Here is a 24414-nt window from a genome sequence, read left to right on the forward strand (position 1 = left end):
TATATATAGTTTATTAATTATAGTTGTGTACTTAACCATTTTTGAGCTAATTGAGGAACTGTTGTAAAAATTGGATTGTATTGAAAAATTTTCCTAAGAAAAATGATCACATTTAGGTTCATAGTGGGTAATAACAACTAATGAAATAATTAATTTTATAAAAATTGGTTGTAATTAGGGAAATCCCAAATTTTGGGTGATAGATGAATTGGAGATTGAGATGTAGTCAGACGCATTTAGAGTCTAGTATTGAAAATCCGAGTTATCGAGGGTGAGTTTTAAAATATTTAAAGTATTCTAGTATCATTGGAAAAGGTATGTGTTAATTAGGTAATATTTTTTATGTATGTTAGACATCGATGGGATTTGCAGTGAATTCTACGATAGAGTAGGAATGGACAATATCCTTAAAGTGAGTAATCCCTTTTTCCAAAATTATTGTCGTGCTGTTGAAGGTATATATGTATATATATATATATGTTTTTTTTGTATGTTATATAAAATTCTGAAGAAATTATGTATATCTTAAAATTTAAGAAAATTATTATTAAATTTTATTTTTTAGATTTTATGTGCATAAAATTTATATTTGTGATTTTAAAGAAATATTGTATTAAACTATTGTTAAATTTATTGTTATATTTTATTGCTAAATTTATTATGCAAAATAAAATGTAATTATGTGTGTTTATTTATGTGTGGATTTCATTTGATCTAATATAATTTTTGCATAAATAAATTTTAAGGGTTTTAGAAAAATAATTGTATGTTTGATACTGTTGGTATATCGTATGAGTTTATCCTCTGTTTTTCTTCTCTGGAAGATTTCCACCGTATTATCATATTTAGTTGTACTTTTTTACGGAAGAATTCCACAGCTTTATTTATTTATTTATTTATTTATATATATATATATATATATATTATTGGGGGGTTATAGAAACCTCAAACTTCAATAAGAAGAAAAACGAATACAGATATCATCTTGAATTACGGGAATCAACCATGAAGATAACAAAGACAAAGCATACCTAGACAAAAAAGATCAGCCGGTTAAAAGACGGCGAATCTTTTTTTTAGACATTTTTAAAAAATAATATATATAAAAAAAATATACAGGCCAGCTTGTTTGACTATCGTGGTTGCATAATAACAATTAAAATTTCCAAATGAAAAAAGCATAAGCTTGATTTCCGCAACCAAGTAACAATTGACCCCCAAGAAAGTGTCCGAATCAAATAAGTAGAGTACTAAACGTATATATATATATATATATATATAAAGTGATTGACACTAGTACTTCTACGCGAATAGAATCGAAGTAAACCGTCAAAAGGACAAAGAGCAACCTGCAAGGACCGACGTTTAATTTGGGCTTGCATTCATATAAAGTCCGTTTAATTAATATATAAATACTAATATTTATTATATGTATGCATACATATAGATCAAAGTATTTCACCCAAAAAAAAAAAAACATATAAATCAAAGTATTTAATATAAAATAATGAAATTCCACATCAATATATGTACATATATAATATAATAATGAAACAAATGAATCACCATATGTCAATCGGTTTTAAATTTCAAAGCTTGAATTTGAGGAAATTAAAAAAATTAAACTAATTAAACAAGTTCAAGAAAAGAGAATCTATTCCAATTTTCATGCCGTACATTTAACGTTATATACTACTTCTTTTGTCAACGCGGCTGGAACCAGCTTCCTTGAACTTACTAATTAAATTCGATCGTAAATCAAAGCATTGGGTAGCAGGTATGATCTATATAAATATGTTATCGCCGCATGTATAGACAAACAACGTTTATATATAATATATAGGATATGATATATATGCATAAGACAAACAACATATATTCTAATCAATATAGAAGCGAGCTAGCTATCTAGATTCGATTCTCTCTTTTGGTTCTTGCACTTTTAATTTCTATGGCAAGTCAAATCCGAATTGTGCTCTTCATCTTCTTATTATTTGGGAGGAGCAAGTACTGTTTCAGTGCTGTTAACGAAAATGGAAGCGCTAATAGTGTAGGAGGATCAAAGAAAGTGGTACGAGTTGGTGTGATTCTTGACTCCGATTCTGGGGTTGGGAGGATGACACGAAGTTACATATCCATGGCGATTTCTGACTTCTATGCTACATATCCGTATTATCAGACGAGAATCTCTCTTTCTGAGAAAAACTCTGAGAAAGATGCTGTTGTTGCAGCATCAGCAGGTAACAAGCTTAAATTTTAAATAGAAATCTAGAAGATGTTTTTCTTTTTTAATTAATTTCTGAATTACTCTATTATATTACTTTGTTTTTTATTTTCGGTTTTATTATGTTACCATATATAAAATATATATGCATAAACTGAATGTGGGAATCAGAGCATCTTCTATGGCAATGCATTTTGGGATGTCACTGCCAAAAAGTAGCATAGAAGCACATTTTGGCTCCGCCAATGGCATGTTATAATATTTACCAATGTCATTTTTGATGCAAAATCTGACATCAAATTTACAATTTGCAAATTTTGCTAGTGGACCCCATTATAATTAATTTTATAAGACTTACCACCTTATAATATTTTAATTATTATAATTTTGCTTTTTGAAAAATTGAATCCCATCACCATTTAATAATATTTATAATTTAACAATGCTTTTTTTTTTTTTTTCATGTACCATTGGAAAGCCAATGCTAAATTTTTGTATTGGCATTAATATTTATTATAGGAGAGCTAATATTAATGTTAAATTTTAAAATATCAATGACAAAATTGCATTTATCATATACTTTAAAATACCATGTTTTATGAATATTAAAAATATTTCATTAGTTTTTACTCTTTCGCTTTAATTTTGGGTGTTTTTAATGTTTTGAATCTCTAATTCTGAATTATTTGTGATTTTCACACTAATCTCAGAGAAACTATAGAAATATAATCATATTCAACTTCAACTGATGCAACGCACAAGCATGAAAACTCAAAAGCTGTTTGTACATACATATATATATATATATGCAATATAATAAAACTTTAAAATATACATGAAAAATAATTCTAAAAAACATAAAAAATAAAAAATTAATTAAAATAATAATTCAAAAAGGAAAAAATCTCCTAGTTTCCTATTTAAAAAAGTTACCTCTAAACTTAAATGCTAACAACAAATACTTTAGTTGAAAATTTTCTTTTAAATATATATATATATATATATATATTTGAGATTAAAATAAATAAATTAAAGTAAATTGTGTTGCCCCTGCATCAAAACTGCATATATGAGATTTGAACTTGACTTGTATAATTCTTGCAGCTTTAGATTTGATGAAGAATGATGGAGTGCAGGCTATAATAGGGCCAATGTGGTCAACAGAAGCCAAGTTTGTGATCAGTCTTGGAAATAAAGCTCAAATTCCTATCATTTCTATTTCAGCTTCTAGCCCTTCTTTCTCTCCAAGCCAGAACCCATTTTTCATTCGGACATGCCGAGATGATAAGTCTCAGATAAAACCTCTTGTGTCCATTGTTCAACAATTCGGTTGGCGCCAAGTCATTGTAATCTACGAAGACACAGAATTCGGCAACGGTTTCATTCCATATTTGACAGATTCCTTACAGCAAATTGAAACTCGGGTTGTTTATAGAAGTGTCATTTCTGCATCTTCCAAAAGACAGAGTATTTGGAAAGAGCTTGAGAAGATAAAGGCAATGGAGACAAGGGCAATATTGGTACACATGACCGCTTCTTTTGGATCCGAACTGTTTCCTATTGCAGAGGAGGCAGGAATGATGAGTAAAGGGTATGTTTGGATAATCACTGATGGGTTATCAACTTTGTTAGATCCAATTGAGAAAAATGTTAGTGATTCTATCCATGGTGTTTTGGGTTTGAGGCCATATGTGCCCAATACAAAGCATCTTGAAGAATTCAAAACCAGATTCAATGTTTCAGAGATAAACATTTATGGTCTATGGGCATATGATACCATTTGGGCATTGGCTAAGTCTGTGGAATTGGTATTTTCACATTTGAACTCAACTAAAACTGGTGTTGGCGGCTTAAGAGTCTCGGAATTAGGTCCACAGCTTCTTGAAAAGTTACTGTCTACCAGATTTGAAGGCCTAAGTGGAGAATTCCGTCTGATTAGAGGGCAGTTGCAAGTAGAAAAATTCGAAATAATCAATGTGAGAAGGACAAAAGGTGAGGAAGTTATTGGATATTGGACCGAGAAGAAAGAAATATATATTGATTCAGGGGGAAATGGCAAAGTAGCAAATTCAAGCTCCATTGATGAACTAAAGGAGAGAATCATTTGGCCTGGATATTATCATGCAAAAGTCCCACCACCCAAAGGTTGGGCAATACCGGTATCAGGTAACAAGTTGAGGATTGGGGTCCCTTTCCTAGCTGATTATTTTAAAGGATTTGTGGATATAAAATGGGATCCTAAAACTCTCAAGGTCACCAACATCACAGGTTTCTCCTACGATGTCTTCGTTGCTGCATTACAAAAATTACCATTTGATGTTCCGCATGAGTTTTTTGCATATGTAAACAACTCTGGCCAAATGAACGGGACTTACAATGATCTTCTTTACCAGATTAAGCTTGGGGTATATTGTCTACACTATGAATTATTTGATACAATATAAATATTGTATAGTCTGTGATGATGATTTTTATTGATGAAAATGCAGAATTATGATGCTGTAGTGGGAGATACAACAATTATTGCAAATAGGACCGCTTATGTTGATTTCACATTGCCATATTCCGAATCAGGGGTTTGGATGGTTGTGAAAGTTAAAGATGAGAAAACCAAAAGTATTTGGATTTTTCTCAGACCTCTGAAATGGACTCTTTGGTTGACAATTGCAGTAGCCTTCCTGTCTACAGGTTTCATAGTATGGATTCTTGAACGTCGTACAAACATAGACTTGAGGGGTCCAACACACCAACAGCTTAGCGAAGTTTTTTTGTTCTCCTTTTTAACTCCTGTGTTTGCTCATGGTAATTAATATCTAGTTAATACCTTAAAATTTGATTGGGTACCTACAGAGGAAAATTAAGTCCATATGCTTTAGGCATTCTGTTTAGAAATTTCCTCTGTGTAAAGTATTTTTTTTTTTTTAATTACCAATTTTAACTATTTCTGTTTCTGGATCAAAATTTGTTAATTAGGTGAAAGGGTGGAGAATCACTGGTCAAGATTTGTGCTAACCATCTGGGTTTTTGTGGCATTCATTGTTATACAAAGTTACACTGCTAGCTTAGCCTCAATCTTGACAGTGCAAAGGATGCAGCCATCATTTGTCAATGTCAACGAGTTAAGGATGAAGGATTGTTATGTTGGATACACAGTGAATTCTTATGTGAGAGAGCTTTTGACAGGACAATTGAACTTCAAGAAATCCAGGCTAAGACCCTATGCTTCCCATGAGGAGTTTCACCGAGCATTGTCTAAAGGAAGCAAAAATGGTGGAGTCGATGCTATGTTCGAAGAAATTCCTTACGCGAAGCTCTTCCTTTCCAAGTATTGCTCTAGATACACAACCGTCGGAACAACCTACAAATCTGATGGCTTTGGCTTTGTAAGTTATCTTTGTCTTTTCACCCCCACCAAATCACCCATTCAAATGTGTAAAAATAATTTGAATGCTTAATCTTGCAGGCCTTCCCATTAGGATCTCCACTTGTACCTTACATGTCAAGGGCGATCCTGAATGTGACTGAAGATCATAAGAAGATGGAAGAATTGGAACTCAAGTATTTTTCATATCAAAGCAAATGCCAAGTTTATAGTTCCACATCCCCCGCAAACAGTCATGGTCTTAGTGCTGTCAGTTTTGGTGGCCTTTTCATCATGATGGGACTCACTTTACTGTTTTTTTGCTTGATATTTTTGGTTAAATCTGGGTGCGTTAGGACTTGTCTTCGAGCAATGCTATAGAAAGCTCTGTTTTGCAATGAGAACTGAATCAAATATCAGTAGAGCTCTTGTAGCTTTCCCTAGTCAAAGAATTAGTCGAATGTAACTCCTATTGCAAAAATTAGAATTACTTTAGTCAAGGGCCGTTAATAAATGTCCCATTTAGTCATAATGTATAGGTAAACTTATGTTTAGGAGGTTTTTTGAATCAAGGAGTACCTATTCTACTAGAATATCTATTCTTTCAATTTAAAGAACAACTATTCCTTATCAAAACATATAGAATAGTTATTCCTTCACTTTATTAATGATAAACATCGAATATTAAAAAGGATAATTCTTATAAATTTATGACTTAAACATTATTTATATATTAGAAAAATAAAAATAAAAATTTTAAAAACACATAAAAATAAAAAATATATATAAATTTAATTTAATTTAAAAATAATAAATTACATATTCAATTAAGCATAAACAAACATTATTAAATAAAATTATAAAGAATATAAGCATAAATACAAATAAACATCGTGAATTTTCAAAATGATAAGATAGAAAAATAATATATATATATATATATATATATATTCATTTTGACTAATCAGTATATCTAATCTATTGACATTACCAACCGAAAGGATAGAATAATAATCCATTTTATTATCTTTCATTATTTAGAATGACTATTTCTATTTTCTTAGGAATATCCATTCCATATAAAAAGATATCCAAGTATAACTCCAAATCCAGATTCAAAACTTGCGTCAAAATCCTCCTTGGTTAATTGTAATAATATATTTATATATATATACATGAGAATGGATAAGTATTTAAATGTATGATAAAATCATTTTTTCCTTTCTTTTTTTTTTTTTTTTTTTTTTTTGGGGGGGGGGGGGGGGCAGTATATTTTCGTCAACGTGGAAGCTATTCAGTTTTTGTGGCCCATTTCCCCAGCCCAAACCAAAAACTTTGTGGCCCATCTTACCAACAAATCAAAATTTTGATTCTATCCCCTGTTTTTCTTCTTTGTAGGATTTCCACCTGATTATTATATTTATTTTTACTTTTTTATGGAAGAATTCCAAAGTGTTTTTTTCTTTTTATATATATATATATATCTTGAATTACAGGAATCAACCTCGAGGATCCCTCTTCAATCTAAGACTCAAAAGGTAACGAAGACAAATCCAAAGTATAGGCAGCTCTATTTGACTCGCATGGTTGCATAATAAGAATTAAAATTTCGAAATGACAGAAGTATAGGCTTTATTTCCTCAACCAAGTAACAGTCGACCCCCAAGAAAGTGTCTGAATCAATTAAGTATAGTAAATGTACAGCGTCCTCTGAACAGACGCAACTCCCTACCATAAAAACTAGCTTGATCGTTGACAAAACCACACAGCCTCTCATGGAAGAATTCCACAGTTAAATAATGACTAATAAAGTATTTTCTCTTAGCTCCTTAATATATAGGTAGTCCAAAAACCCTATTTTTTGGATATTAATCCAATTTTGAATTCTTATACCTCCGTAATTATTATAAAAATAAAAATAAAGGTTAGTTTCTCCTACTTCTCCATACTAAAATAAAGAATTTTAAACCACAATTACTATGTAAATACCTTGGTGGATCAAATCCAGAGACAATGGTAGTAGTCTTTATTGGTAAATTAATTTAATATTAAGGAGACTGTATATAGATGGTTAATTTGTAAATATAAAAAGACCAATTTTTTATTTCATTTTACTTTTCCTTTGGTGTGCCTTTCATTCATTGGTTTAATGAATGAGTCCTTATGTTTCTACACAAGAATATCTCCACATAACCAAATATTTATTCACCTTTTTTTTCTTTTTTTAATTGTCATATAACCGATTATTAACAAATTAGAAAAAATTAATCATATAATCATTTTTTTTTTGGGGGGTTCTTGTCACTATCACAATTGAAAGAGAAGGGATTTCCGCCAACCTAAAGTTTTGAATTCAGGACCAGGGGTGTATTTTCAGTGTGGTTGTACGATCCGGTCAAGTCTACAAATACATTCAATTCCATAATATTTGAACATGATTTTGTAACTGTACTGTTTAAACTGAGCTGTGGTAATCCATAGAGTAAAACCAAACAAAAATTTGATATTGTGAACATAAATTTTAATTGTCATTTAGATATATATAGCTCTTTGATAGCATATTACTTCCTTGTAGATGATACCAAAGCACTACTATTACTTATGAACAATTTTGTTGTATTTATTCCTCTTAAGGATCGAGACTAATTAATAAGGTGGTTTGTGAATTAAATTGTTTTGCACTTATTTTTGAACACTTCGTAATTTGGGTAGAACTTATAAGCAGTGCTGGAGTGGAACCTCTAATACAAAATATAATACTGTCATTCTTCTTTGATTGGTTGACTAATATTTTAATATAAATGTTTATATACATACATACATATATATATATACATACGATTATATATATATATATGCATAGGATTTTCTCATTTATAATGATAATAATAATAATTGAAGTTGAAGCTCCTTAAATGAGTTGATGCTTCTATCAAAATGAACGGGCCTCCTATACGTATATGTATTTGTGAAAAACACGTTTTCTGGATTTTTTAATTAAACAAAAAAATTTAAAGTTTTCCAAAACTATTAATTAAATAAACAAAACCAGAAAATTAATCATAAGGGACCACGTACCAGATATGTCTGCGTCATGTGAATATACAAAATGATGGAACAGTTTGGCCGGGCCGGCCGGCAGCTTACTCCAATCAAAAAGAGAGTCAATTTTTACAACCAAAAAAAAAAAAGAAATCAAAAGTAAACTATATTATTCTGAAAATAGACCATTGGTTTTGCGTTGATATTTAATTAATTAATATATACAAGTAGTGGAGCTGGTTATCTGGAGCACATATATGGTCATGGTCACGGAAAAATATTGTAATATGTTATTTCAATATATATACACATAATTAAAAATTGAACACATATTACTGAAAATAATTTTAAATAATTGTATGTGTGTATATATATATATATATATGTAAGTATGTATAGGGTTTGACTATATGTATTTCTTTCTGAGGAAGAAATATAGAAGGAGGAGATCAAAGAGAATCAAGTTTGGTCTCCGTCAAAACACCAAGGAACCTTCCTTGAAGCTGCTATAAATATACACGTAAAGCACTTTGTACTCTCGCTACTTATATATTGTCTTTGCCAGAATAGACAAACAATGTTATATGTAATCATATATATAATATACTAAATTGTAGAAGCAATCTTCTATCTTGGAATTACTCTCCATTTGGTCGTTATTGTAAAACATGGCCATACTCCTTGCGTTCATTGTCTTATTATTAGGGAAAAGCCACTATAATGAACTAGTCAGTGCTAGTACTGTAAATGAAACAGTAGGAACAAAACAAGTTGTACGCGTTGGTGTGATTCTTGGATTGGATTCTGGGGTCGGGAAGATAGTAGAAAACTACTTATCCATGGCGCTTTCTGACTTCTACGCTGCAAATCCAAATTATCAGACGAGGCTGGCTCTTTCAGTGAAGAGTTCTGACAAGGATGCTGTAGTTGCAGCATCAGCAGGTAAGAGATCGATGTAGTATATATGTACTTGTAGTCAGCCAAACAATATTATCGTACGGGAAATTAATCTAAGCAGTAATATATATATATATATATATATATTCTCTAGGCATGCACTCAATTTCTAGGTTAGAATTATTGGTCCATACCACATATATTGGCTGATATTGCGTTAATTTGCATTATTTTGCAGCTTTAGAGTTGATGAAGAATGAAGAAGTGCAGGCTATAATAGGGCCAGAGTGGTCAACAGAAGCAAAGTTTGTTACACATCTTGGAAAGGAAGCTCAACTTCCTATCATTTCTATTTCATCTACTAGCCCCACTTTGTCTCCAAAGCAGAGTCCCTTTTTCATTCGGACATGCCAAGATGATTATTCTCAGATAAAACCTCTGGTGTCCATTGTTCAACAATTCGGTTGGCGCCAAGTTATTGTGATCTACGAAGACACAGAATTCGGCAAAGGTTTCATTCCTTATTTAACAGATGCCTTGCAGCAATTTGATACCCGGGTTGTTTACAGAAGTGTCATTTCTCCATCTTCCAAACAATTGAATATTTCCAAAGAGCTTGAGAAGATAAAGGCAATGGAGACGAGGGTACTATTGGTCCACATGACAGCTTCTGTTGGATCGAGTTTCTTTCCGCTGGCAGAACAGGCTGGGATGATGAGTGAAGGGTATGTTTGGATAGTCACCGATGGGTTATCAAGTTTGTTAGATCCAATGGACAAAAATGTTAGCGATTCGATGCATGGTGTTTTGGGTGTACGGCCCTTTGTGCCCGTGACGGAGCGTCTTCAAGACTTCAAAACCAGATGGAAGCTTTCTGCAGAGATAAACCTTTTTGGTTTGTGGGCGTACGATACTATTTGGGCATTAGCTAAGGCTGTCGAGTCGGTTTCACATGCTGCTAAAACAGATAATGAATCAGCACAAAGTTCTAGCAGAAATATTGGAGGTCATCGTGATCTTCATGTGTTTGGCTTGAAAGTCTCCGAATCAGGTCCGAGACTTGTCAAAGAGTTGCGAGTTACGAGATTTGAAGGTCTAATTGGAGAATTCCGTTTGATTAGAGGACAGTTGCCGGTAGAAAAATTCGAAATATTCAATGTAAGAAGGAAAATAGGTGAGAAAGTTATTGGATATTGGAACCCCAAAGAAGGAATAATATCTGGTTATTTAGGGGAAAATGGTAGTATAGTAAGAAACTCATCAAGTTCCATAGATGACGTCAAAGAGAGAATCATTTGGCCTGGAAATTATTATGCAAATGCTCCACCACCAAGAGGTTGGGTTATACCTGTATCAGGTAAGAAGTTGAGGATCGGGGTCCCACTGACAGCTGCTGGTTTTAAAGGATTTTTGGACATAAAATGGGATCCTAAAACTCTTAAGGTCACCAACATTTCGGGGTTCGGCTACGATATTTTCAAAGCTGCATTAGAAAAGCTACCTTTTGAGATTCCGCATGAGTTTTTTGCATATGTAGACAGCGCAGGCCTGAGTAGCGGCACTTATGATGATCTTCTTTACCAGATTAAGCTTCAGGTATCTGTTTTCAAATATTCTTTGATACCGCCCTATTATTGGTAACAGGATGAATAATGGATAAAAATTTGTTCAGGATTCCTCGATAAAAGACACTTTTTATATATGTAGTTAGAGTAACATAATCAAGGGAAATTATATTACTCTTGGGTGTTTTACATTAAGGAATTTTCTTTGACAATCTGTTGTATAGAATACTTATGTACTGTTTTATATATGAAAATGCAGAAGTATGATGCAGTAGTGGCAGATACAACAATTAATGCAAATAGGACGACCTATGTCGATTTTACATTGCCATATAATGAATCAGGCGTCTCCATGGTTGTAAAAGTTAAAGATAAAAATGTACAGGATATTTGGAGTTTTTTCAAGCCTCTAAAATGGGATCTTTGGTTAACATTTGGAGCAGCCTTCTTCTTCACAGGGTTTTTGGTATGGATTATTGAGCATCGTACAAACGCAGAATTCAGGGGTCCACCACGCCAGCAGCTTAAGAAAATTTTTTTGTTCTCCTTCTTAGCTCCAGTGTTTGCTCATGGTAATTAAATTAAAGTGCTGCCCTCATCACTTTCCCTTTCATATGTACATGGTTGATAATTTTTTTTTTCTATGTGGCAACCAACATATATTATATAGTTAGTCATATAAAATATCCTTATTATTCATTTGATATGTGGAATACTAGATTTGACTAAAATTAAAAATTGCTCAATTTAATTGGGCTGGATTTAAAATAATCCAATCAAATTCCACATCATAAATAGGCCCTAAGATCTTTGTAGCAATCTTACTATATCATCAAAATATACATATATATATATATATATATATAAGAATTAAGTGAACTTCTAACTTTATTAAATTAAAAGATTTTTAAAATCAGGATATAATGCAAATCAATCATGACAAAATGGAACTTCATCCTAACTTATTTGTGCTAGAAAGTCACCATATCCTAACAAAATAATTAATGTGTATATATATATATATATCATGACCTCCAATATACAGAGGAAAATGATTGAAAAGTCTCAAAGATTTGACTGGGTTTTAATAGAGGAAAATTTGACTTTTCCTAAAGTTGCGTATGAGACTAATTAATATATTTTTCAATATTTTATTAACAATTAGTTAGCTTAGTTATCTGTGTTTTCTTCATGTTGTCAGGAGAGAAGGTGAAGAACAATTGGTCAAGATTTGTGATGACAATCTGGGTTTTTGGGGCATTCATTGTTGCACAAAGTTATACAGCTAGCTTAGCCTCAATGTTGACAGTGCAAAGGTTGCAGCCATCATTTGTTGATGTCAACGAGCTAAGGACGAATAATGATTATTTCGTTGGATACCTAGAGAATTCTTATGTGAGAGGCCTTTTGATCGAACAATTGAACTTCAACGAGTCCAAGCTTAGGCACTACAATTCCCCTGAGGAGTATCATCATGCATTGTCTATAGGAAGCAAAAATGGTGGAGTTGATGCTATATTCGAAGAAATACCCTACCTTAGGGTCTTCCTAGACAAGTATTGCTCTAGATACACAATGGTCGGTCCGACCTACGAATCTGATGGCTTTGGCTTTGTGAGTATATCTTTCGTTCTTTCTTTCTTTTTTTCTCTGCATTAGGATATATATAGCAATTATCATATTAGGATATCTAAGCTTTATAAAATCTAAATATAATTCAAATTATTAATCTAGTCTAATTAATTTGGACCGTATCCTAACTTTATAAGTTAAGATACCATGATGTATATAAATATCTTAGTTAATATTTTGGACACAAATTAGGTCTTGCAAGTGTTACACAATTTTACATGGGTAGCAGGATTCAAATTTGGGAACTTAATTGTAGGTCTCTGGGCCTAATATATCATGCTTGCATGCACGCATGCATGTTTAGATATAATCATTATTTCCTAAAGTTTAAAATTCATGGACTTGTGTACTAATTGTTTAATATTTATTATGGATATTGTGATAAACTATTTCAAAATAAATGGTTAGCTATATATATATATATATGGAATTTAATTAGGGATTTTCTGCTAAATTTTCAGGCGTTCCCAATAGGGTCTCCACTTGTACCTTACATTTCCAGGGCAATCCTGAACGTCACAGAAGATTATAAGAAGATGGAAGAACTGGAACAAAGGTACTTTGCATATGGAACCAAATGCCAGGGTTCCACAGTAAACAGTCATAGTCTTAGTGCGCGCAGTTTTGGTGGCCTTTTCATTGTCATGGGACTTACCTTGCTCTTTCTTTGCTTGATATTTGCGGTTAAATCTGAAAAGGAAAAATTGTCTACCACTAATGCAAGGGAAAGCTCTACTTGGTCAAAAATTATTCCAAAAGTAAAGCATTTCGCTTATAATTGAAGATCACCAATTGATAACTGATGGATCAAATATCTGCAGCGATCATGAAGCTTCTGTAGTCAATAATAATGTTGGGGACAACTTGTAGAATCATACAACGGGTCAAGGACACACAAATTATATTGATTTTGAGCTATTTATCTATGGATGTGCTTAAAATTATTTCTTAGGTATAGTTTATTAACATGTTTGGTTTTTTTTTTTTTCCCCCCCTTAAACAATACGTAGTTTGCTTACTTTAATTGTTTGTTACTATTAATAATAATTAGAGTTTATTTAATATATCAATTGACAAATGTGAACAAAAAAGTTTTAAAAAAAAAATAAAAACAACACAATTTCAAATTGTGTTTCATTCTGCGTATGTTTAGTTATTTATTTATTTATTTATTTGTCTCTATTTAAACTTAGTTAATAAAGACAACAAATTCTCCTTTAGGTGCTTCAACTGCGATATAGGTAGAAGGAGCTGGTACAAGGAGCTGGTCCGGAAAATCCTTCTGTATAAGGTTCGAAATGGTGAGTTGAGGTAGAGTTGACCGATGATCTCTTGCAGTCATTTGGCCCGCTATTGAAAGAAAAAGCTTGCATCTGCTCCTCTAATGTATAATGTAACAACCCAGTCCACCCACATCAAGATATTGTCCGTTTTGGGCCCAGCCCGCACGGTTTTGTTTCTGCCAGTCCCACTGGCAAAAAGCCTCTTGAAGGGAAAGGTATCCACACGCTTATAAGCAACCGATGTGAGATGTCACAATCCTCCCCCCTTGGGACCCAGTATCCTCGCTGGCACACCGATCCGGGTCCGACTCTGATACCACTGTAATAGCCCAGTCCACCCGCATCAAGATATTGTCCGCTTTAGGCCCAGCCCGCATGGTTTTGTTTGTGCCAGTCCCACTAGCAAAAGGCCTCTTGAAGGGAAAGGTATCCACACGCTTATAAGCCATGCTTCGTTTCCGTTTCCAACCGATATGGGATGTCACATATAACCGGTGCCATCTCTCTCCACTTCCATTTTGATACATAGTTGGCCCTTCTAACCACTGGTTCCAAGATGACAAACAAAGAAAATAAAAACAAACACATTAATAAACGACATCTTAATTTATGTTTTTTTTTCTTTTTTTTTTCCATGTGTATGTGTGGATTGAAATATCTTAATTTGGGAAATGACACAAGAAAAGGATTTTGACTGGAAATTAGATGCAAAATCCATTTGATACATTAAAACTTCAACTTAAAATTTTGCTATACCATGGGCGTCAATGCCCATATTATGGTGAAGGTAGGCATCCAATTACATATATATCATTAAGGATTAAAATACCTGCAAATACCTCATAAATTGCATGTAATTATGCACCAAATCCATTATAAATGGGCGCAACATCCATCATAACAGAGATATATATATATATATATATACACACGCACACACAATTAGGCTTATATTAGATAACGGCTTCTTTTATCAACCATTGAATCACTTGAATAATTAAGATTTAAAAATTTATATTATGGTACATTAAATCTTTACAAAGTTCATTTATCCTAAATAAAATTTTAGTATATCACTTAATCTATATACTTAAGTCATTTATTGATTATTAAATCTCAGTCTTTTGAAGGAAGACCTAATAAAACTATCAAATTAATATGATGTGACCGTAACTCATACATATGGACAAATGAGTACTGTAGCATGTTCCTTTCCTATGTATATATAAACTCTATGGTGCAAATATCTACATATGATAAACTCTGCGGTACCAGCATACATTCGAGCTTCTGAGTTAGAGGAAGAAGGGGGTGGCAAAGACAAGTTGAAAGGAACAAAAGGCGAGAGAAAACTCTGTGTGAGCGTGTTTACTATATTAATTTTTTATTCCTACATAATTTTTTTTTTCAATAATTCCTGCATATATTATTATTATTCATAAAAATGTACAAGTAATGTCTTTTTAATATTGTTATCAGAATTCCTAAAGAATCCATATATGTGCCCCTTCAACCAACAATTTGTTATCATTGATCATTCAATCGTTTCCAATGAATTTGACAAAATTAATTTGTCATTTAGAGGGGAAAAAAAAAAGCCACATAAACCATACAAAACTGAAATAAAATATATTATTATTATTCATAAAAATGTACAAGTAACGTCTTTTTAATATTGTTATCAGAATTCCTAAAGAATCCATATATGTGCCCCTTCAACCAACAATTTGTTATCATTGATCATTCAATCGTTTCCAATGAATTTGACAAAATTAATTTGTCATTTAGAGGGGAAAAAAAAAAGCCACATAAACCATACAAAACTGAAATAAAATGTTTATGAATGCTGTAAAACAATTTGTATATGGCTAGTTTGAACATATTCATCGAATTATGTGATTGGACCAACATGACAAGAAAACAATTAATATTTATTAATTGAGGCTATATGAGGGCCTTTTTATAGTATGGAACAGGTACACAATATGTATGGCAGCTTGGCGCAAAATTTTATAAATCCTAGTAATACTAGTTTAACTTAATTAGTCAAGGGCCATGACGAAATGCCCCATCTAGACAAAATAGGTTTTGTCCAAACAATTAAATAAAACTCTAAGTCTTTTGCATTGTGACTGAGACATTTGAAAAATTATTCAATAAGTTACCTCCAAAGATAATCTTAAATTATACTTATTCAAACTGATTATGTTGAACCTCCAAAGATAATCTTAAATTATACTTATTCAAACTGATTATGTTGAACTAGTTATAGTCTTAAGCAATAAATAGTACCCAAAAGAGTCATTAATTAACATTAATCTTAAGTATACTTTATGATCATATGAAATTTGAATAATTGATATAATGGATTACATTTATCTTAAAATTTATTCTCTCATATTTTGTAGTATAAATGGTAGTTACTTAACATATATGTTAATTATACTTAACCAATCATTATTACACTTCAAAAAACAATTTAAAATGTTGTTCCATTAGAACCTTAATTGTTCAATTTAAAATATTATTCCATTATGTGCATTTTCTTAAATGTAATTTATCTTATAAAAAGTTGTCTTACAATTTATTGATTACTAGCAATACAATTTGTATCCAAATATTTTTTAGATGTTAAAGAGTGAATAATTTAAGACCTGTGACAGAGCTTGTATTACTATTATTATTATTATTATTATTATTATATCTGTATTTATATGTTTGATATATTTATGAGATACTTAGAAATGTGAAATTGTAATAAGTGGAAGGTGTAGATGGTCATGAGTAATAAAAGTACATATTTCCTATGTTGAGTAAAGACTTGGTAAAAGTTGGGGCTATTTGTGATCCAAATAGTAAACTCCAAAAGGGTCCTAATAGCTATAATGGTATTTGTGGTTTATTAGTTATTTTTTATATCTACAATCTTTTGCTATTGTTATCGAAATCCTGCAAATTTATGAAAACTTGCAATCATATATAAAGAATAAAGCAAACGTATACTTTCGAAGTAAGTTTTCTAAGTACCGTATAATTGGGCGAGTGCAATTTACAAAGAAGATACTACTGGATTTTCTATAAGATTTCTGATGGGATTTTCTCTAATCAAAGCTATCTTAGGGTTCTAACAAATAATTCTGGAAAGTCGTCACAATATAATTTAGTTATTTGTTGATTTTTAAATCTCATCTTTTTAAAGTGATTCAAAGACTTATAAAAGGAAACCTAATAAAGCTATCGAGTTTAATATAATGTAAGCTTAACTCATGTACATGGACTAATGAGTCCTGTAGCATATTCTTTGCCACCCTAACACAGACTTTATCATATGTAGATATTTACACCATAGAGTTTATATATACATGGAAAAAGAATATAAAAATGAAATAAAAATGTTCATAAATTCTGTTAAAAATTTGTATATGGTTAGTTTGAACATATTCATCGAATTGTGAGATTGGACCAACATGACAAGAAAACAATTAATATGTTATTGAGGCTATATGAGGGCTTTTTTATAGTATGGAACAGGTACACAATATGTATGGTAGCTTCGTGCAAAATATTATAAATCTTAACAATACTAATATAACTTAATTAGCCAAGGGCCATGACGAAATGCCCCATTTAGATTAAATAGGTTTTGTCCAAACAATTAAATAAAACTATGAGTCTTTGCATTGTGACTGAGACATTTGAAAAATTATTCAATGAGTTACCTCCGAAGATAATCTTAAATTATACTTATTCAAACTGATTATGTTGAACTAGTTATAGGCTTAAGCAATAAATAGTACCCAAAAAAATCATTAATTAACATCAATCTTAAGTATACTTAATAAATAGTACCCAAAAAAGTCATTAATTAACATCAATCTTAAGTATACTTTATGATCATTTGAAATTTGAATAATTGATATAACGGATTACCTTTATCTTAAATTTTGTTCTCTCATATTTTGTAGTCTAAATGTTAGTTACTTAACATATATGTTAATTATACTTGACCGATCGTTATTACACTTCAGAAAACAATTTTTTACAATCAAAAAATCACTTTAAAAGCTGAAATGTTGACGATGGGAAATCTTGCTGGCGAAGTTTGCTTAGACGGTTAATTGTCATATTCCCTCTGACACTTGAATTTTAATACATCTAGCTTTTTTTTTTTCTTTTTTTTCTTTTTTTTCTTTTTTCTTTTCTTTTGAGTCAAATTTTAATACAACCATTTAGTGTGAGTACTAATTGGACAGGTATATGTAGAACACCTTCGGAATTTATCAATTTCAGGATCATTAACATTGACAAACGAACTTACCATGAAGATGAAAGCACGTTTGGTAAGAGAGAAATCGCACTATATATTATTTCTAAATAATAATAAAAATAGTTTATATATCTTTTATTTAATATTAGTGGAGTAGATATTCTAAAGCAATTTATTATAATTAAGTTAATGGACTGGATAAGGACATGTATGATTTGACATGTTTATTTATTTTCTTACATTTTTTATGTCCTCGTAAATTTGATCCAGTAGTAAAATTATTAAGAATATACTTTCAGATATGCTAAAATTCAAATACTAATAATTGTATATATAATTAGATCCATGCGTTTGGCTATTAATCGATTTTTTAAACTAAATCCAAACGGATTTGGATTTGATATTTGATATTGAAATCTATTTTGATTGAAAAGAAAATTTTTAATTATAACTTGATATACATAATAAATTTAAATTTAACAGCTTATTTTTTGGAATTAAAGATAATAAAATGAATATAACTCTGAAATTGAAGAACAAACGTAAACTCATTTGAAAAACACGGAGATTTATTACTACCCACCGCATTGAATTTTAGAGATTTTGATTTATCTTTTTTTTTTTTTTTTTTTTAATGATATAAAAGGGGTTTGATTTCTTGGAGGAGTTTGTTTTCATGGGAGAGTTTTGACCTTTTTTCTTTTGAAGAATAGACTTTTTTACTTTTCTAGTAGAAGAAGGGTCTGGTTTAGGTTGGGGGGAAAAAATTCTTTCCTTTTGTTTTCTATTCTTTGATTAGATTGCGGATATCAGCACTGTAATTTTCAGAGTTGGTTATGAGTTTTTATAGTTTATTTGCTATATGGATTTACATATTTCAGTGTGTGGCTGGTGATCCTCTCAGACTTTGAATGAAACGTTTTTCAAATCTAATATAAACATTAAGATGAAAGAGGATGTTCAAAAATAGACGACAACCGATGTTGACAATCTGCCTCCTATTGTCATAGTCCACGCAACTTTTGGATTTGGCAAAGGGTTCGTGAGCTTAAATCTTCGTAACTTTCAAGTTACTGATTGTTCCATGCATATTGGGCAAGTTAAAGTGTTTTACTGTGTTTTGGGTTTGAGGGTCACGAATTATTGTTCTATTACTTGAATTCTTTTTTTTTTTTTTTGGTGAGAGGCCAGGTTTGAAAAAGAAAAAAATAAAAATAAAAATCTGTTCTTATCGTTGAACTGACGACATGATAAGTGTCGGTCCTATTAGAAAACAGAGGAAACCGTGGTAAACTATATATATATATATATATATATATTAAAAAAGTATAAATGAAGTATGATTTCAATATAATAATTTTAGTTTTGCATTCTTTAGCAGAAATGTATTTCTACAGGGAAATTTCATTATAACCCGTTTATATTTTACTTTTGTTTTAATTTAATCTTTTTGCTAGTGAAGTTATTAGTCAATTTATTTATTTGACTGAAATTTTTGACATTATCTCTTTATTTACAACTTTAAGTAATTATCACATATGTTGTCCCCTTATATATAATATAGAATTATATATTATTTTTTCTTAATTAATTAATTTACATACTATAAGGTAATTAAATATGGATGTCCTGTTTCACTGTAATTGGTCACGAAATTGAAGAAGAAACAAAAGGAAAGGAGAAGTGAAGAAGTTAAAGTTGCAGACCAAATAGTGATATTTATTCATTGTCAAAACAGCTTAATTTCCTTGAAGTTACCATATATACACGTCTAGGATGTAAACGGGTTCTAATTCTCCTATTTCTGAATAAATAAAATGCTAATTGATTAAGAGAAACAACTTATATATGCATAAGACAAACGAAACATTTATAGAGAAGCTATTTAGGTTCTCTGTAAAAGATATCTAAGATATGGACATCCACAGAACGTTAGTTATTATATTTTTTGGGATAGTGCTCAGTGTAAATGCCGTTGATTATGGAAGCATGGAATCAAAGCAAGTGGTAAGAGTTGGAGTGATTCTTGACTCTGCTTCTCCATTGGGGAAGATGGCAAATAGCTGCATATCCATGGCGCTCTCTGACTTTTACTCTATAAATGCTAATTACCGGACGAGGCTGGCTCTTTCAGTTAAGGATTCTGTGAAAGATGTTGTCAAGGCAGCATCAGCAGGTAACAATAAACTTTTGACATTAATTCTTATGAAAATTTCATCGAACTTGTCACGTATGCCATGTTGATTTTCCTGCAACTTTGCAATAATATTCTAGTCCTTAATTTGTTAACTCTTTGAAATGATCATTCACATATATAAAAGAGATAATTTTTCAATATTGATATACACATAATATTATATTCGTGTGTACAGTATTTTCAAACTTAGAGAACGGATAATTTTGTAAATGCTTTATATATGCAGCTTTAGAATTGATGAACAAGGAACAAGTGCAGGCTATAATAGGGCCACAAACTTCAACAGAAGCAGATTTTGTGATAGATCTTGGAGACAGAGCTCAAATTCCCATAATTTCATTTTCAGCTACAAGCCCCTCATTGTCCCCAACCCATAACCCATTTTTCATTCGAACAGCCCAAGATGATTCCTCAAAAGTGACAGCTCTGACTTCCATTGTTGAAGCATATGGATGGAAAAAAGTTGTTCTAATCTGCGAAGACAGTGAATACGGAACAGGTTTGATACCATATTTCACCGATGCCTTCCAGGAGATTAACGTCCGGGTGTCTTATAGAAGTATTATCTCTCCAAATTCCAATCAATTTGAAATCTTGAAACAACTTAACATGATAATGGCAAGGCAGACAAGGATACTATTGGTTCATGTGTCGGCTTTGCTTGGTTCAAAACTGTTTAGTCTTGCAAAACAGATAGGCATGATGAGTGAAGGGTATGCATGGATCACCACTAAAGGGCTATCAATATCTTTATTAGATCCTATGGGTGAAAAGGTCATTGATTCCATGCATGGTGTTGTGGATGTGAGGCCCTACTTGCCAAACTCAAAACGTCTTCAAGATTTCAAAACCAGGTGGCATAAAATCAATTCAGGCCGGAATATTGATCTAGACATGTTCGGTTTATGGGCGTATGACACGGTTTGGGCATTGGCTATGGCTGCTGAATTGGTTGATCAACAGCTGAATCCAAATGCCTTGAGCCACAATATTAGCACAAACATCACTAGTACCAGTACTAGTACTGAACTCTTTGACCTAAAAGTCTCCGAATGGGGTCCGGAGCTTCTCCAAATGTTGCTACGTGCTAACATTGAAGGCCTAAGCGGAGAATTTAGACTGATGGGAGGGCAGTTACAAGCTAGAGACTTTGAAATAATCAATCTAAGAAGGAAATTAGGAGAAAGAGTTATTGGACATTGGACACATCTTAATCAATCTCTGGAGATTGATAGAAAGGCAATTATTTGGCCTGGACACACAAAAGTCCCACCAAAAGGTTGGGTGAACCCGGTGTTCGGTAAAAGGTTGAGGATCGGAGTCCCTGTTGCATCTTCTGGGTTCAAGGAATTCTTGGACATAGAATGGGATCCTCATACGGGCGAGCCTTCCTTCTCAGGGTTCACCTACGACATCTTTGTGGCTGCGTTGGATAAGCTGCCATTCGCACTTCCTCACAAGTTAATTCCATACGTGAATAGATCCAAACAGAGTAATGGGACTTATGATGATCTTCTTTGCCAGATTAAACTTAAGGTATTGAGTACTAATTAATACTGCCTTATTTTGTTTTATTTTTATTTTATTTTTATACTTTAGATATTTATGTTTAAAAAGCAGAAACTGGATGCGGTGATAGGAGGTATAACAATCGTTGCAAATAGGACTAAGTATGTTGATTTTACATTGCCTTACAAGCAATCGGGCGTCTCAATGGTGGTAAAGGTTAAAAAAGACGAAATGGATAATATGTGGGTGATCCTAAAGCCTCTTGGCTGGGATCTTTGGCTAGCTATTGGTGTGGCATTCGTCTTCACAGGAATTGCTGTATGGTTTCTCGAACATCATACAAATGAAAAGGAAGAGTTCAAGAGTCCACCGGGCCAAAAGCTTCCCGGCACCATTTTATGGTTCTCAATATCAATTCTAGTGTTTGCTAATAGTAATTCACTTAATCCTATATACTTATTACTTGCATATGCATATATATATATATATATATATATATATATCTTTGGGAATATTTCAAAAAAATTAAAAAAAAAAAAAGATTGAGAAAAAATTAAACAAAAGTGAAAATCTTTAAATTTGTTTTGATAATCATTAATTTTCCAAACATTTTAATTAATTAGGATTTTCTATTGTTATTTTATCTTCCTTGCATATATGTACTTATTTGTATTTTGCTCCTATGTCATGTGTATATTAGGCGAGAAATTAGAGAACAAATGGTCAAGATTTGTGTTGGTGATATGGGTTTTTATGGTACTCATCCTCACCCAGAGTTATACCGCTAGCTTAACCTCAATGTTGACAGTACCAAAATACCGACCAGCAGTTGCTGATATTAACGAGCTCAGAAGGAACGATTATTTTGTTGGTTTCCAAAAGAACTCATATGTCAATAACCTTTTAACCGAACAGTTGAAGTATCCAGAGTCTAGGCTAAGATCTTATACATCACTGGAGGAGTACGATGATGCAATGTCCAAAGGAAGCAAAAATGGTGGAATTGATGCTATCTTTGACGAAATCCCCTTTGTCCAGCTCTTTCTTGCCAAGTATGGATCCTCTAAATACAAAGTAGTTGGACCAACCTACAAATCTGCAGGCTTTGGCTATGTAAGTCTAAGCTATCGAGAAGTATATTTAATATGTATATCAAGCTATGTCAACATTCCTCTTATTTATAGATTCAAATTTGTCTTTGTAAGTTTTAATTTTTTTTTTAATAGGCAATAGTGTAACTTCAACCTAATGTCTAAGATCCTATGGTCTAATACCATTTTAAATTACTATTGAACCCAAAAACTTAAATTATTAGGAAGTGTTTTTAATATATATATATATATATATATCTCCCCATATATATGATATATATATATATATCAAGTTATGTTAAAACACAAACAATATTTGAACTAATTTTCATTGCTTTTATATATGCATGTGATTCAGGCTTTCCCAATAGGTTCCCCTCTTGTATCCTACATTTCTAAAGCAATCCTAAATGTCACCCAAGATCCTAACAAGATGGAAGTATTGGAAATCAAGTATTTTGAACAAGGAACCAAATGCGAAGACTCGTTCTCTGCAGATGATGATCCTAGTCTAAGTGTGTACAATTTCAGTGGCCTCTTCATTATCATCGCAATTGCTTCGATTTTTGCGTATTTGACACATTTGATTAAACCCCACTGTAGCTGGTCTGCTACGAATGCTATCCATCCGGATAGCTCCCTAAGCCTTTGGTCCAGAGTTACTAAAAGGGAGAAGCCTTGCCATATGGATCACAATAATTTGCATGCCAAAGCTGAAGTTTCAGTAAATACTAATGAAGGAGACCACTTACAGAATCCTCCAACAGCTTTCAGCCAAGAAATTGTAGATATCAACCAAGTTGATGAAGAAGATGAAATTCATAATATAGATTCTGGGCTGTATATCTATGGATGTGCCTAATACTATCTAGCATAATGATCAATTGGCATACAAGTATTTAGAAAGAATATTAACAATGAACTAATATTATTCCTTTATGTTTCTTAGCTGCCAGGCTAGATAGAGAACTAATTGATACATGCATATATATATAAGACAGCAAAATATTTATATACAATACAAGCAATCTAGCTAGCTAGGTAGATTATCGTTGTTTCATTTTCGTTCTTTCCAAAACATGTGGACATTCACAAAATGTTGTTTGCAATCATATTTTATGGGTTAGGCTCGTGAAATGTAAATTCTATCGAAAAAGGAAGCATTCAATCAAAACTCCAAGTGGTAGGGGAGTTGAGTTATTGTTATTCTTAACTTGGGGAAGATGGCAAAGAGCTACATATCCATGGTGTTGGGTAAATCCCATGTGGACTTATGAATAAATCTTAATCAAAGCAGATAAACCAAAGCACAAGGAAAGACGCAACAATAAATTGAACCCAAGCAC

General features: G+C 31.9%; 3 protein-coding genes across 4 annotated transcripts; all 3 read left to right on the forward strand.

The window, feature by feature from the left end:
* The first annotated feature begins 1929 nt into the window (after positions 1-1929).
* On the forward strand, positions 1930-6162 carry LOC107414460 (glutamate receptor 2.8-like). Of its 2 annotated transcripts, XM_060813028.1 has the most exons (6): positions 1930-2240; positions 3329-4390; positions 4493-4629; positions 4714-5026; positions 5198-5607; positions 5688-6162. In XM_060813028.1, the coding sequence occupies exons 1-6, from the start codon at positions 1952-1954 to the stop codon at positions 5964-5966; spliced, it is 2490 nt and encodes an 829-aa protein (XP_060669011.1). In that variant the 5' UTR covers positions 1930-1951; the 3' UTR covers positions 5967-6162. The 2 variants fall into 2 exon arrangements, with proteins under 2 accessions (XP_060669011.1, XP_024930632.3); XM_025074864.3 differs by having other exon boundaries at positions 3329-4629.
* A 3133-nt stretch (positions 6163-9295) lies between these two features.
* On the forward strand, positions 9296-14036 carry LOC132803734 (glutamate receptor 2.8-like). The gene is made up of 6 exons (XM_060817203.1): positions 9296-9569; positions 9763-11120; positions 11349-11661; positions 12291-12703; positions 13183-13277; positions 13943-14036. The coding sequence occupies exons 1-6, from the start codon at positions 9296-9298 to the stop codon at positions 14034-14036; spliced, it is 2547 nt and encodes an 848-aa protein (XP_060673186.1).
* A 6149-nt stretch (positions 14037-20185) lies between these two features.
* Positions 20186-23930, forward strand: LOC132803745 (glutamate receptor 2.5-like). Its single transcript, XM_060817228.1, has 5 exons — positions 20186-20447; positions 20695-22004; positions 22089-22410; positions 22678-23090; positions 23427-23930. The coding sequence occupies exons 1-5, from the start codon at positions 20186-20188 to the stop codon at positions 23928-23930; spliced, it is 2811 nt and encodes a 936-aa protein (XP_060673211.1).
* Positions 23931-24414: the final 484 nt, after the last annotated feature.

This window comes from Ziziphus jujuba, chromosome 1 (genome assembly GCF_031755915.1).
Source record: "Ziziphus jujuba cultivar Dongzao chromosome 1, ASM3175591v1".
Classification (NCBI taxonomy): domain Eukaryota; kingdom Viridiplantae; phylum Streptophyta; class Magnoliopsida; order Rosales; family Rhamnaceae; genus Ziziphus; species Ziziphus jujuba.